At 36.9% G+C, this 16,169-nt stretch overlaps 1 protein-coding gene across 4 annotated transcripts in view; it reads left to right on the forward strand.

Annotated features, from left to right (window-relative positions):
* Unr (cold shock domain-containing Unr) overlaps nt 1-16,169 on the forward strand; it is a 344,942-nt gene that overhangs the window by 222,793 nt on the left and 105,980 nt on the right. For all 4 annotated transcript variants that reach the window (XM_090387109.1, XM_090387110.1, XM_090387111.1 and 1 more), the window contains one exon: nt 7,367-7,510. In XM_090387109.1, coding sequence (XP_090243235.1) covers nt 7,367-7,510 — 144 coding nt within the window. The remainder of the gene's footprint in view (nt 1-7,366; nt 7,511-16,169) is intronic.

The raw sequence follows: 16,169 nt of genomic DNA on the forward strand, positions 1-16,169 counted from the left end.
TATCCCCAATTCACAAAGGGGGATCGAAGGGTGACACGAGTAATTACAGACCAGTTAGTAGTTTAACTTCTGTTCCGGGTAAAATAATGGAGTCACTGGTTAAAAATGTATTGCAGGATCATCTAGACAAGGCTGCAGCAATAATTCAGACACAGCATGGGTTTGTTAAGGGAAAGTCTTGTTTGACAAATTTGATAGGATATTATGATGTGGTTACAAAGGAACTGGATGCAAAAAAATAATTTTGATATCATATATTTGGATTTCAAGAAAGCTTTTGACACTATTGCGCATGAAAGACTATTGTACAAATTGGAACAGAATGGTATTAAAGGTAAGTTGCTACAATGGATAAAAGGATGGTTAAGTGGGAGAAGACAGAGGGTGGTAATCAATGGGTGCTGCTCTTCGTGGACTAATGTTATTAGTGGAATCCCACAGTGTTTGGTTTTGGATCTACTCTTGTTTTGTATATTTATCAATGATATTGATGAAGGTATATCAGGCTTAATGTCGAAGTTTGCAGATGATATAAAGGTTGGCAGGGTTGTTAATGACAGTAATGGCAGTGTGCTACTGCCATTACTGTCAGGATCTAGATAATTTGGGTAGATGGGCTAAGAAGTGGCAACTGAAATTTAACCTTGACAAATGCAAAGTACTACATATGGGTAGAAGTAACCACAGAGAAACGTACCAACTGTGTGGTACTACACTTAAGGTGGTAGAAAAATAAAAAGACCTGGGAGTAATTGTGCAGTCAGATATGAAGTTTTCTGAGCAATGCAGACAGGCTGCCAGGGCAGGTTATGGGGTTTTGTCAATGATATATAGGAATTTTGCTATCAGGGAAAAGGAGGTGATTGTCCCTCTGTGTAAGGCAATGGTCAGGCCATGCCTTGAGTACTGCATACAGGTCTGGAGGCCTCATTTTAGGAAGGATGTAGATTTACTTGAGCGTGTACAGAGAAGGGCAACAAGATTGGTGAGGGGAATGGAGGGATCCTCTTACCAAGAGAGGCTTAAGTTCCGCAAATTGCAGTGGCTGGAGACTAGGCACCTGCGTGGTGATCTGATTGAGGTGTATAAGGCCTTGAATGGGTTGAGCATGCTGAATTCTGATGGGATCCTTCCACTTGTTCAGATTACGAACCTAAGGGGGCATAAATTCAAATTAAGAAAGGACAGATGTAGAATAGATGTGCAGAAATTTGTCTTTAGCCAGCGGGTGGTTAATTGCTGGAACAAACTTCCATCTGTCGTTGTGGAAGTTGATAGGTTGAATAAATTTAAGGAGGAACTGGACAGGCATTTGGAGGGAATGGTGTGATGTTTTTTTTTTTTTTTTTGGCTGATGCTGCATAAGCTCATACAATTGCTTTTTTGCATCATATGCCACTACTACTACGAGAACTAGGGGTCATAAATTACATGGTTTTGAGGTTTAGCTTGGATTGTAGAAGGTTTTTTTTTTTTTTTTTTTTTTTTTTTTAGTCAGTAAGTTATTGATAGCTTGAACAATTTGCCCTTGCACGTAGTTGAGGCTGACAGTTTGAATTCACAGGTCAACTGGTTACTTACCTGTGTGAGGTGCATTATAGCCTTAGTTGCTAATGCGCCAATAAAACCCAAACACCAACCAACCTGTGTGAGGAGGGAAGCATATAATTTCTGTTTTCTTATCTATTTGTGTTGGATTTTTTTGCTAGTGCAGCGAGAGCCTGTAGTGTCCTTGCACTATATAGTGAATACTATTACTATATCATTTGTTAGGGAAAAAAAAGTTAAATTTGTATGTAATCATCAAATACATACATTTGCTGGCAAAAAAAAAAATTGGAATCCTTTATTCCATATCTAGTAGGGGTCATCTTTTGACCATACATATCAAGGCATGGATTCACTAGATGTCTGATGGAGTCTAGCTCCAGATTTAACCATTCTTCCATCAGCTGCTGTATTGTTGTTGGTAAGGAACTACAGAGCCGAACTGCTTCTTCCAACATATCCTAGTTGAACTCAGATATGGTAAATTAAGCAGAGAGGGTAGATGCTAGAAATCCTAGAAATGTTTTGCAAACCATTCAGATACAATTTTTGCACAGTGGATAGTTGCATTGTCAATCAGCATAAAAATTAAGAATTGCAGGGTGAAGCTGGTCTGATACAAGAGAAAGATCCTTGTAAAAGATAACATGACCTTCTCAGTATGAGCAGAACCAGTCTGTACCAGTGTGTGATACTACCTCCAGCCACATGGTAGTAAATGTGAGACAATCTGGATGCATGGCTTCATGACATTCTTGTCACGCTTCACCTTACTATTGGTGCAAAAAAGTATAAATTAGGATTTGTCAGACCATGTGATCTTTTTCCACTCTTCCACAGGTCTAGCATTAGCAGCACCATTACAGTCAAATCTTTTTTTTTTTTTTTTTTTCCCTTTAATTTATAGAAAGAATTGTCTTTTGTTTAGGCACATGACTACTAAATCCCAAAGTCTTCAACTCCAGCTGCATAGTTTGGTTGGAAATGGGTTTTTCTTTACCTAAATCGAATTTTTCAGTCATTTGCTGTACACTAGATCTATTCTGGTTCACAATTTGCTTTAAATCCTTTCGGTCTTGTTCTTGAAGTACCACCTTTCTGCATCATTTCTTCTTTTTAGAGCTGCATGCTCCTTTTGTCTTCCACCCACTGTGTGTAACTTTTGAGATGGCTGCTTTTGACATAAACATGATTTCTTTTGTTTTTTTCAATTGTAGCTCCTGTTAAACATGCTCTAACAATAATACTTTTCTGAAAATGAGAAAAATCAAGCAAGAAGCCCCAGGAAAGTGTACAGGATTTATCTAATACCAAGGAACTTGTGGTCATACCATGTGACACCTTACATTTACTTACTGTGCATTTAATTATCTGTTGATGCCAGTTGCATAAAGTTTCTAATTTTTGGGCCCGTGAGTGTATAATTAATGCCCGAAGCAAGAGGGAAATCGGCCGTATCTACATGAATTTCTACCATTGGAAACATTTAGAATCTTGTTGAACCGCCGGTGGGCCGCTCTGCCAATAGGTAGTTAAGCAAATAAGTGGCATCTTTATAATAATAAATCCAGATATTTTCCTTCTGTGCTTCTTACATAAACTACAACTTGTCTAGGCACCTCCGTAGCCAGGTGGGCAGGAGCAGCAGTGCATAGCACATGCTTCTTGATTAGACCAGGGTTTTAGCCAGTGTCCACTAAATACGGAGGATGCAGAAAGGTCATTCCCTGACCTTTCACTACATATCCCCGTAGCAATATGGCCTTAGTTGCTAATGCTCCTAAAAACCAAATAACAGTACTGTAACTTGTTTATAAGGTTGTAAATGTAAAGAAAACTTTTTTCAGGCACCAGAAAAGCAGGCAAAAGAATACATATAGCACTGGGTGCCCACTGTTGTTTTCAAGTGTAAGAACATTCTTTACGTGTGGCTGCAAAATATTTGACATCCATTTAGCATCATTGATACTTTTGTCAGAGATCAAGTGGGGCAGTGTGATTAGTTCATTTGTGCTTTAGTGAACATTTTTTAGGAGTATGTAGATAGAGCTACATCTGAAGGTTTCTGCAAACATAGTCTGTTAGTGTACAAATTGTCTTAATTTTTCCATACATTGCTGTTGTCTCACCTAACTAAACAAATTTCATAATAGATGACAGCTCTCCTCCAAGTTTTGAAAAAATTGGAGAAGATAACCTGTTGATTGCAGTTAGTAATGCAAGCCTCTTGTAACATTAAAGATATTCTCTGGAATCTGATAGATCCAGAAGTTGCTAAAATTGAATTATGGGATTCATAAGTTTAGATTATATAGAGGATGTTTGTATAAAGAGTTCTTTTGCATATGTTTTTTAAATTCTGATATTTTTGGTAGCTTAGTCTAGTGTTAGGCATTTAATCATGATAAGAAAAAACATTTGAAAACTTCAGGTACATTTATGTAGTTTTTCAGAATTCCACAGAAAAGTCCACTTCACAGTGCCTATCATTATTGGAAATTCTCAGCCAGGAGCCCACATACATTTGGGGAAAACTCATTCATGGAAGGCTTCAAAGGATTTTTTGCTTTTGCCCTCATAGTCTTAGTTAAAGGCTTATTTTAATTGATCTAAGCATGCCTAGCTTCTTGATCCTTACAGTTAAATCTGTATTTACTATAGATTTAAAGATCCTTGAAGTCATCTTCTCATGCATCCTTCTTTGCCATTAAAGTCATCAGAGTTCCTCTTTATATCCATTTTGGTCTATCTTGAATATCCTTTTATTGGTATCAAAATCGCTTCCCAAATTACTTCCTGGAATATTTCCCATTTAGCATTTGTGTTTGTTAAAACTATTTGGTCCACTGTAGAGAACTTAAGTTTCTAAGATCATTGTATGAAACTAAAACCCTTTCCTACTTCCTTAGATAGTAGTTATTTCTTTGATTACATCTATCATTATTACTGTTATTGTTCCTTTATTTTATGATTCTTAGTATCCGATAAATCCAGATTAAAACTTGCTCTCTCTGTCTGTCTCTCGCTCTCGCTCGTGGTGTTCTAATGTGCTGATAAAGAAAGCAAATCTGGAAATTACCTGCTACTAGGTAAGTGACCAAGCCACAACTTTCAGCCAATTTCTAGAAAATTAAAGTCCCCCATAATGACATTCTAGCTTGCTGGCTCACTTTGTTGTTTGTAAAGATCGTTATACTCAGATCTGTTGTATGATCTGTAATATACTCTACTCTTATATCTTGTTTTCTCGGTGCCTATGCCACACTAGACTGAGTCAGTATAGTTATCTATCAGATTGGCAATTAAAAGCCACCCCCCTTCCTCTGTCATTTGTCATATCTGTTATTCCTGTACATTGTATTCACTATAATCATTCTTGCCTTGGTTTCTGTAGGGAGTTGCCCTTCGGCTCAAGAGAGTTAACAGAGAAAAAAAACACTTTTTAAATTCATTTGCAATTAACTGGATTTTTTTTTTTTTTTTTTTTTTCGAAATTTTGATTATTATGCAATTTTGTATTATGAAATTAATACTGGGTGGCCAGTTAAAGTATCCCTGTTTAGAGATTGTGTGAAGTTCAGTGTGATGGAGGAAATATAGTCCCAAAAAATCATCATGAGTTTTGTTGTGAATGCTTAATTGTTTTATCAAGGTTCCGCAATTAGTTTTCATTGCTGTCTCAATCCCTTCTTAGCATAACGTTATAAATCAAATACTATATTTTTTCCCCTCTTTTTTTTTATTATAGAACACTTCAATATTTAAAATTATATTGTAAATTTATATATTAATGAGAAAATCAAAACTTTTGAAATACAGTGAAACTCTATGGCAAATACCATTGGGTCGCAAGAAAGTGGAGGGAGGTAAATGCTTTGTAGCCAGTTTCAGTAATTTGGAAAAATGAAATTCACTGCAACTGGTTGCCTACTCCATTTTTTAAACACAAATTTTAGTTTAACACATTAACTTCTAGTAGAGAAATGAATATAAAATGGTTTTATTCAGAGCATTCCATTCCATTCTCATTGTGGATAATTAAAGCACTTTCTAGCCTTAATCCATATTCATTGTTTTTGTTGATATAAATTTTTTAATCTAATAGGATATGCCTCCCCCCATTTAACTGGTCAAACTCCTTGCCTTCTAAATTTCTGCATACAGCCCTGCTACGAACAGCAAGAAATTTAATTTCTTTCTTTGCCTCTGTTTTATTCAGATACACTTTTATCCCTTCCCTAACCTCGATTCACTTCCTAGCTTTCTACTGTTTGCCTGCTCAATTCTATTTACTGCATACATTAACTAACTTCATATGTAGCTACTTAAATGATCCATTTCATACTGCTAGGTGCCTCCATAGCCAGGTGGGCAGGAGCAGCAGTGCATAGCACATGCTTCTTGATTAGACCGGGGTTCGAGCCCATTCCCACCAAATACGGAGAATGCGGAAAGGTCAGGGAATGACCACCACATATCCCCGGAGCAATATGGCCTTAGTTGCTAATGCTCCTAAAAACCAAAACAACAACATTCATACTGCTAAGTGAAAGTGGCAAATGGCAGCACAGAAAAATTGTCATTGTCCCTCAATCAAAAAGCTGGACACAACTGTATCTAAAGCAGTTATGAAAGTAATGTCACGCATCACAAAATGTTTTTATTGAATGTACAAGAATATTGAATTAAAAGTATAAGAAGATTACCTCATTAATTATGTGTAGAAGGCTTCAGTGTCGACACTGTTATCCAAATGAATTTAGTAAAGTTGCTCAAACATTCTTACTCCCAAAGAAAATCAATGATCAAACATTTCTGGTATCAATAGTTGGAGAGCTCCAAACGTAACCCCAAAATACCTCAAATCATCAACTAATACTTATGAGTGAAAGAAGACATTAGCATCATAAATAAAAACATATTGAATGTACAGGATGTCCACAAACCTTCTTTAGAAAACTAAAACATTGTGTAAATAGTTACACAACACAAATCTGAAATAACTTCAAAGTTTTTATTTATCAGTTGGAAAATGTACATGTTGCAGTAGATGGCAGCTAATCACAAAACCATAATCATGGAAAATTTTGCTATTTAAAAAAAAAAAAAAAAATTGTATCCTCTTGGTTTCTTCATCGGTCAGCGGCTTTTGTATGAGCCGTATGATTTTATTCTGAGAGGATGCAGGTTACACACTATTGACTTTTGACATACTAAACTCACAATTGGCATTTAATATTGATTTCCCTGGGTTTTGTTTAAACTTGCTCAAACCAGCTCCACTGCCCCATCGCTGACCGTTGTTCGACCAGGATGGACTGCACAAACAGTTGTCATTGGGAATTTTCCATACGACTGCAGTTGATCCTACTCAGTTGCTTCCTTTTAAACTGTTTTAAATTTACACGTAACAGTCATGGCAAACTGCAGCTCGTTGAACAAAGTATGCAGGGTGGTAAATTCCACCACGATTGCAATTTTGTAATTAAGCCTGCCATCTACTGCACAGCTCACTCAAGTGAAATTTTGGTGTGTGTGTGTGTGTGTTATTTATTTTTATTTTATTTATTTATTTTTTTTAATTGCGGAAAGCACATTAAATTCTTCCTGGCATAAGAAGTGGATGTAGACTGAACCTTCGTTTTAAAAATGCCTGCAATCCTGTAACAATAAATGAAGCACTCCTAGATTACATTCTTAATTTCTTAAATTATGATTTTGGTAGTTGGTTACAATTGATTCTATTGCTAAATTTAATTGAAATTTTCATATTCTTAATTGATATCATTTATATTGAACTGATTTTATTTTTGGATAGGGTATTGTAGCAGCTGTGAAAGACACATTTGGTTTTGTACAATGTGCTGATAGAGATGCACGGTTATATTTTAGAGTGTCAGAAGTTTTGGATTCTGACATTCAGATCAGGCCACATGATGAAGTGGAGTTCACTGTAGTGCAGGTAATTATAAATAATTATTATTTTATTTTATTTTTTTCCACCTTTAAGAAGTTAGTAAATTGTGTTTACTTGTAACGATTTGTGGAAGTATGTTTGAGTTTCCTTCTAATTGTACTTTCTAATTATAATAAAGTCAAATGAGCAACACTAAACGTATTTTCATTAGTGCCAGTTATGTAAGTTTTGGCTTTGGCAGACTTATTTATAAGAAATAAGTGATTATGCAAACTAAAACCTAAATAGTGGGCTACATATTAGATTACCAGGAAGTAAATTACTGAAAACTAGTGGAGCTGTTCATTTAAATGTAATAAATAATGTCACGAGTAATATCTCTCTATACATAGTTTTCCTCCTAGTGATATTTATTCGAGCCAATGGAAGAAGAGGGTGGGGCAAGTATGTCACTACAAATGTGCAGGTAAATAATTACATAGGTCATTTCCTGATTAGATTTCGATCAGTGCATTATAATGTTAGTATATTTGTATAATTTTGTTATTATACAAATATTTACAAAAAACTAAACTATTTGCAATCCTACCTCTACTATATATTGGGATAATATGGGCCCCTTCATCAGCTGATATTAGTATACAAAAAGCATTACAATGGAACATCAAATTATGCTGGGCATGGTCATGTATTAGACAGTGAAGCACATGCACGAGGTTGGTGAACGTTAAATGGAAGGAACACAAATGGATTACTGGGCAGAATCAGATACCTGCTGTTTGACAATGTAGAGTGCCTACGTGCCACTGGTTGGCACCACTCCAACCTCCATGTGGCAAGGCTGATAACCTGGGAGAATAAAGTGCCTCTCCCAGGGCTAAAAGAAGCAAGCATGGACTTGAATAATTTTCCTCCTTCGAGCTCAAGACCAGAAATGTCAGTGACTCTAATCAACCAAAAAGGTTTCTAAGTGAAGCGCAGTGCAACAACATGCCAAACTTCCTAGTTATACGCTCTCTCTCTCTCTCTCTCTCTCTCCACCCAGCCTGTGAGCAAGTTATCACCTTTTGTGATCCAAAGATATTTGGAATCCATTGCTGGAACGCCAAAAATGGTTAAAAGATTACAATCCAGAGACTTGATTGAAACAGCCAACTCAAAACATTCCCAGTGGCTGCTCAAAACAACGACATTTGGTGGGTTGCCAGTATCTATCACTCCGCACAATACATTAAATTCCTTGAAAGGTGTCATGCTGAGTGGGACCTATTTACAATATCTGAAGAGGAATTAATTCATGAATTGAGAAATCAAAAAGTAATTAGCAGCAAACGTATAATGACCAAAAAAGATGGAAATCTCGTTCCAACTCAAGCCATCATTTTAACTTTTAGCACCCCAGATTTGCCATCCTCAGTAAAAGCTGGCTATTGAAACTTCCAAATTTGGCCTTACATTCCAAATCCCATTTGTTGTTTTAAATGCCAAAAATATTGACACTCCCGGTAAGCATGTAGAGGTGATGCCATTTGTCCAATTTGTGGCTACAAGGAGCATACACAAGCAGATTGTTTAGCCTCAACTCCTGTTTGCCCCAACTGTAAAGAAAGTCATCCAGCCTTCTCTAAATCATGTGAAATATGGAAAACAGGGAAGAAAATATATAAAATTGAAAAAATCACATACAAGTTATATCAACCATGCCCAGTTATCCTTATGCATCTCACACTCAAAACTCTCATTCAACAGCAGTTCAAACAGATGTATCAATATCACTCAGCATATCTCTAGCTAACTGGATTAAAAGTACACTATCGAACTCTGGAAAAGACACATCTCAAACTAAAACCAGCAAAGGAACCAACACTCCAATCAGTATCCCAGCTGATTCTCTGACTGTCCTGCATAACTAAGAAAAATGGAAACCTACTGAAGACAACAAGAAAACTGAATCGCCCAGCAATAGTATGGAAATAGATGCACACTCAGACCATGAGGAACCCATACTAGAACTACATGCAAACGACACTATGGATACTGGATTCCCCATCTTTCCAAAAAAAGATCGAAAAAAATATTACTCAAACAAAAAAAAAAAAAGAAGAATCATCCTCAGCTAAACCTAAATGATGCATAATGTTTTATAGTGGAACTGAAGAGGCTTTCGTTGCAACACATGATATTAAAGACTTAACTGATAATCTCCAGTTGTCATTTGTCTTCAGGAAACTTACCTAACCTTGCAAATTTCTCCTTCGATAAAGAACTGTTGCCTGTATCGAAGAAATCTTAATACAGCAAATGCAGCCCATGGTGGTGTGGCAATTCTAGTAAATTCAAAGAATCCAACTAAACATGTGCCCCTTCAGACTGAAATAGAAGCTGTTGCTGTTTGTATCACTTTTGGTATTTCGGTAACATTTGTCTCAATCTACCTGCTGCCAAACCATACTTACTCTTTAAAAGATCTTGAAGATCTCTTCACACAGATACCTCCACCTTTCTGTATATTAGGCAATTTTAATGGGCACCACCCCTTATGGGGCAATCATCAAGCTGCCCTCATCAAAATCCACCTACAGCAATATTGATAATGAAATTGATATGGCTTACATCACATTGCATCTCCTAGAAGCAGCTAAAGACACAACACCATTATCAGATCCCCAGGGCCAAAAACATTATAATTACTGGTGGAATTGAGGATTGCACAAAAGCAAAAAATAAAGCCTGGAATTACTTTCGACAATATCTAACCACAGCCAATCTCATTAATTACAAGAAACTAAGAGCAAAATCACGTTTCATACAAACACAAGCCAAGAAAGATTCCTGGACCCATTTTCATCAAGCATTAACAAAGAGACACCAAAATAATATGGAATAAAATTAGACAGCTTTCTGGTAAGTTTCCTACTGTACTTTCTCCAGTCCTCGCCTGGAATGAGTGAGATTTGTTTAGTGCTTTAGATATAGCTAATGCTTTGGGCTTTTGCTGAAATGTCGGCAGCATCAGCTTATAGTATATCTTTTCAGCGAATTAAAACCACTGCAGAACTGCACTCTAACTTTCAAGCTGCCCTCATTTGTTTGTTATTCGGTTTTTAGAAGCATTAGCAACTAAGGCCATATTGCTCAAGTGATATGCGGTGGTCATTCCCTGACTTTTCCGCATCCTCCGTATTTGGAGATAACAGGCTCGAAACCCGGTCTAATCAAGAAGCGTGTGCTATGCACTGCTGCTCCTGGCTACGGAGGTGCCGCTGCCCTTGTACTACCATATAATAAACCTCTGAAATTTTCTGAACTCTTGCATGCCATTAGAACAGCCCACAATGTTTCTGCCGGACCAGATGGGGTCTATTGGTCATGCTATAACATCTTGATGACAAAGCTTTGTGCCTCCTCCCAATCTTTTACAACAGTATTTTTTTAGAAAATATTTATTTAGCTTCTTGGCATCATTCTACTGTTTTGGCTTTCCTAAAACTTGGAAAAGATCCAACCAACCCCCATAACTATAGACCAATATTTCTCTCAAGCTGTCTCAGTAAAATCCTTTGAAAAAGTTGTCCACAGCAGACTTGCCTGGATCATTGAGTCAGAACATCTAATGAGCCATAGTCAACATGGCTTTCATAACAGACTTTGAGGGTGGGATTTCAAGTCCCGCTGTGGGTCATCATCGAACAACTGAATACATGGGCTGTGTTAGGATAACTAAGAGTAAGGACAGGTGCATGTATACTTGCATATACATTAATACTGATTAAATCGCCAAATACAGATTGTGGGGATATTGGAATGGAAACATGGTGTCCCTGAAACAGAAGGGATTCAGAATTTGAATATGAGAAGTACAGTGTGTACAGAAAAGACAGACTTTATGCTCTTAGTTAAGAAGCATATTAAATCTAAGGCAGTGCATCCAGTTGACATGGTAGCCAGTGCAATGTTGAATTATTTTGGTGAGACATAGGCATTAGGAAAACAAACATGAGAATAGGAGCATGTTATAGCCTTAATGGCTATGATGAGTATAACAAACAACTATACAAAGAACTAGTGAGTCAGATCTTATAATGGGGGATTTTATCTTTTGAGATATTGACTGGAACTTGTGGATTGGTCACTCACACATTAGCAAGACTTTGGGTGGTTAATTGGATGACTGTTTTCTTGGCAGCATGTTAGAGAGGCAGCAGGAGGAAGCAATACTCTTGATCAGTGGCATATTCTTCGTGCATTAATAATGTGCAAGTAAAAAGACTGGGTGGCAGCGATCACAGTGTGCTGATGTGGGATTTAGTTAAAGAGAACTCTTGTCAAGGGTAAAGAGAAGAGCTATTGCTTTTGTAAGGATGACTGCAGTAGTCTCAGATAGTTTTTAAATTCTATACAGTGGGACCATCTGATCATGTTACCAACAGCAAATTCTAAATATGAAGTAATCATAGAAGCTACTAGGCTTTTCATGCTGATTGAGAAGTACCCTTTCAGGCTTAGGCCTAAATAGATGTCAGATGAACTGTCGAGACTTGTGGCATTGAAGAAAAATCCATGGGAGCGTCTACATTCATGCATGAGGAGTCCAGGGAGGGGAATCCCAGAAGTTCATCAAAATCTAATAGGGAGCTGAATGATTTTGTGATAACTGAAAGGAAAGTGGAAGAGATTGTTCAAACTTAACAGAAAATGGGCACCTAGGGTGAATGGGATCTATGGAGTTATAATAAGGGAGGCAGCAAAAGAAAATGAGCTAAAGATGCTCTTATCCATAATTATGAAAGCATCTTTGGATTCAGGGAAGGTCCCTATGGACTGGAGATATTCAAATGTTTCTCAAATTCACACAATGGGATCAAAAAGTGACGTGAGTAATTACAGACTTGATGGCTTAACAACTATTCCAGGTAAAATAATGGAGTCTCTGGTTAAAGAAGTAATGCAGGACTATCTAGTGAGGCATGCAGTTCCTTTTACTGCATCATAGTAATCTGATTGATTACTATGATGCAGTAAAAGTAACGGAAAGCAAAAAATAATTTTGATATCATACGCTTGAATCTCAGGAAAGCTTTTGATACTTGCACACGACTGCTGTACAATTTAGATCATTTTGGTAGTAAGGGTGAGTTACTACTCTGGATAAAGGGATGGTTGAGTGGGAGTAGACAGAGTAGTTATTAATGGACACTACTCTTCACTGACTAATGTTATTAGTGGAGTCCCTCAGGGTTCAGTGATAAGCCCATTATTGTTTTCATATTTATTAATGATATTGATGAAGATATCAGGCTTAATGTCTAAGTTTGCAGATGATACAAAGGTTTGTAGGTGGGTAATGACAATCAGTGTTATGCTACTGCAACAAGGTCTAGAAAAATTAGATGGTCTGAGAAATGGCAATTGAAGTTCAACATTGACAGCAGTAATCCTAAATTAATATGCCAACTGTGAGGAACTACACTCTAGATATTGGAAAATGAAAAGGATATGGGAGTAATTGTGTAGTCAGATATGAAGTTCTGAGAAATGCAGACAGGCTGCCAGGAAAACTCATGGGATTTTGTCGCTGTGATATACAGAACTTTCCAAGCAAGGATAAAGAGGTGATTATCCCATTGTACAAGCAATGGTTAAGCTACATCTTGAGTATGACATACAGGTCTGGAGGCCTCATTTTCGGAAGGGTGTAGATCTGCTGAAACAAGTGCAGTGTGAAGGGCAACAAGATTGGAGAAAGGAATGAAAGGATGGGCACCTGTGGAATGATCTGATTTAAGGTGTTAAATGGATTGAGCAAGCTCAGTGCTGATAGCATTTTTCCTTTTGCTCAGACTACAGAATGAGGGGTCATTAATTGAAATAGAGGAAGGATGGTTGCAGAATAGTAGTGAGGAAGTTTGTTCCGACAATCAACCACCCCCTGCTGACTTTTGGCCAGTGGGTGGTTGATTGTCTGAACAAACTTCCATCCATTGTTGTTGGAAGTGTGTGATTTGAATAAATTCAAGGAAGAACTAGACAAATTACTGGAGGTGATATGTGAGATGGATTTTTTTTTTTTTTTGTCTGATGCTTTATAGGCTTGCTTTCTCGTATGGTATGCCACTGCTACTACTATTAATGTCACCTTTTCTTTCCCAGAAAACAGTAGCCATGATTTTTCTTGAAGACATTTAATTACATAAACTTGAAGATCATTATTGACATTTAAAAATCTGATAACAGAACCAGACACATTTGGCAGGATTTCTGATAGGTGCATTTACTGACAGTCGACCAATTTTCAAATGTCATTCGATACTATAACATAACCTTTCATCACATTACACAAACATGTTCAGCATTACATTGATTAGTTTGACTTCTATCATCTTTGTACCATACAGGGGGAAAAAATGTCTGTGTATGATATTGTTTACATATTATTGCATCTCATTTTCTTTGTGTGATATTCTAAATTTTAAGCTGTGTTGATACTTTGTATGACAGGCGCCTCCGTAGCCAGGTGGGCAAGAGCAGCAGTGCGTAGCACATGCTTCTTGATTAGACCGGGGTTTGAGCCAGTGACCACCAAATACGGAGGATGCAAAAAGGTCAGGGAATGACCACTGCATATCTCCGTAGCAATTATGGCCTTAGTTGCTAATGCTCCTAAAAACCAAATAACAAACAAACAACAAACTTTGTATGACACTTAAATATATGATACTGCTCAGTACAGTAAATTAAAAAAATAATAATAATAATGAATATATACAGGGCATTCAAAAAAGTCACCACCAAATTGATAGGGTAGTTTATATGATTTGAAAATGAGAGATAAAGTTGTGATGAATATATGGTCATAGATGCTCACATCCAAAGTTATCACAGAATAAAGGTCACCAGTAAAGTAAATTTGAAATACACTAGCCTTCTTAATGCTTTGCTTTTGTATGAAGTAAAAACATCACAGTAATGACTGTTTATCCCCACTTCCTGCCTCTCCCTGTTCTTGCCAATCTTCTGATGATACATTCATCAAGATCAAGTGCCAAGGCAGGTAGTATGTGTATAGTACTTGAAGAGTCAGAGGTTTTATTCATTATTTGTGTTTTGTTGTATTTTTGGTTAGCTGCTTGATTATATTTCAGAATGTAGTTTACAAATGAAGGTTATGCAGATAAATGCAAAAAGAATAAAGCTTGGAACTTGTTTCATAGATACTCTACCATGATAAACCTCATAAATTACTATTATATAGAAACTTAAAGCTAGGGCTTAACAAATTTTTTATTTTTTATTTTTTTTTTGTTCTCTTTTTCCTTTTGATATGGGAAAAAGGGGTCAGCGTGTTTTTTTTTTTTTTTTTTTTTTTTTGCATGCAATTTTTACAGCCTGATGCCAACCCTCACCCTTTATCCAGGCTGGGGATATGTGGTGGTCATTCCCTGACCTTCCGTATTTGGTGGTCTCGAGCTCGAACCCAGGTCTAATCAAGAAGCGTGTGCTACGTACTACTGCTCCTGGTTACGGAGGCTGCTTGACAAATTAAATACAAAGCAAAAAAAAACTTGGATAAAATTTGCCTCCACCATCACAAAGAGACAGACAACAGACTGATATAGAATAAAATCCAACAACTCAACTGAAAATCCCTACTAAACTCCATCTCCAATTTTACTTTGGAACGGGTAAGGCATCCCCAGCACCAATGAGATCGTAAAATACTTTAGTTGAAACTTCCTCCAAAGTGTCAGCAATTGCATAGTCTTCATATTTCTAACAAACAAAACAGCAGAAAAGTATAAAATAAATTAACTCCATCCTCTCCCTTCCTTATAATCAATCCCTTACAATATCTGAGTTAAAAGAATCCCTAAAACAAAACATCCAACAGCATAGTGAAAATAGTAAATGGCCTTACTACATTTCAAGAAGATGAATGTCTTTCATATGAAGTCTTCATACCTGAACACAGTATTCCAAATGTGGTCTTAAAATTTCCTTAAAATTGGGGCTACGGCCTCCTTGTGTCTACAAGATCATAATCAGCCATTTTCAATCCACTGCAAGATGACTCTCCAGCAACTTTCCAGTTCCTTCTGTTTTTTGCAATGGCCATCCATTTACTACCCACAAACTTATGAATTTTATCTGTCCATCTCCGTCGTTGTCTTCCAGGTTTTCTTCTAGCTCCTCTTGGATACCATTCTGTTATTTTCTTAGTCCATCTATCATCATGTCTTTGAGCTATGTGTCCTGCCCAAGACCATTTTATTTCTTTAGTTTTGATAAGAATGTCCTTTACTTGAGTTTGCTGCCTAATCCATGTTTCTCTTCTTATCTAACAGTCTGATTCCCAATATAATTTGTTCCAGTCTTTGCTGTGTCATTCTAAGCTTCTCTTCCATTCTTTTGGTGAGTGCCCAAGTTTGACTTCCATAAGTCATGGTGGCGAATATACATTGGTTCATTATTTTACGTTTCAGACAAATTGGGATGGCGAAGGTAAAGAAAGCCTGCACGAGAATCACGCAAAAGTTAGATGAAATTTACCGGTAAAAGTACTTTGCCGTAACGGCATTTGTATTATTGCTCACTCGGTAAACAGACAGTGGGTGTTATCGGTCTGGAGTAGAAATTGAATCCCATGGGAGATTGAAACCCTCCCAAAGTGGGGGGAGGGTAACCTGACTTTTTTTATTAAGATAAA

The sequence above is a fragment of the Mastigoproctus giganteus genome, chromosome 13, assembly GCF_048544385.1.
Source record: "Mastigoproctus giganteus isolate SK-2022 chromosome 13, ASM4854438v1, whole genome shotgun sequence".
Classification (NCBI taxonomy): Eukaryota; Metazoa; Arthropoda; class Arachnida; order Uropygi; family Thelyphonidae; genus Mastigoproctus; species Mastigoproctus giganteus.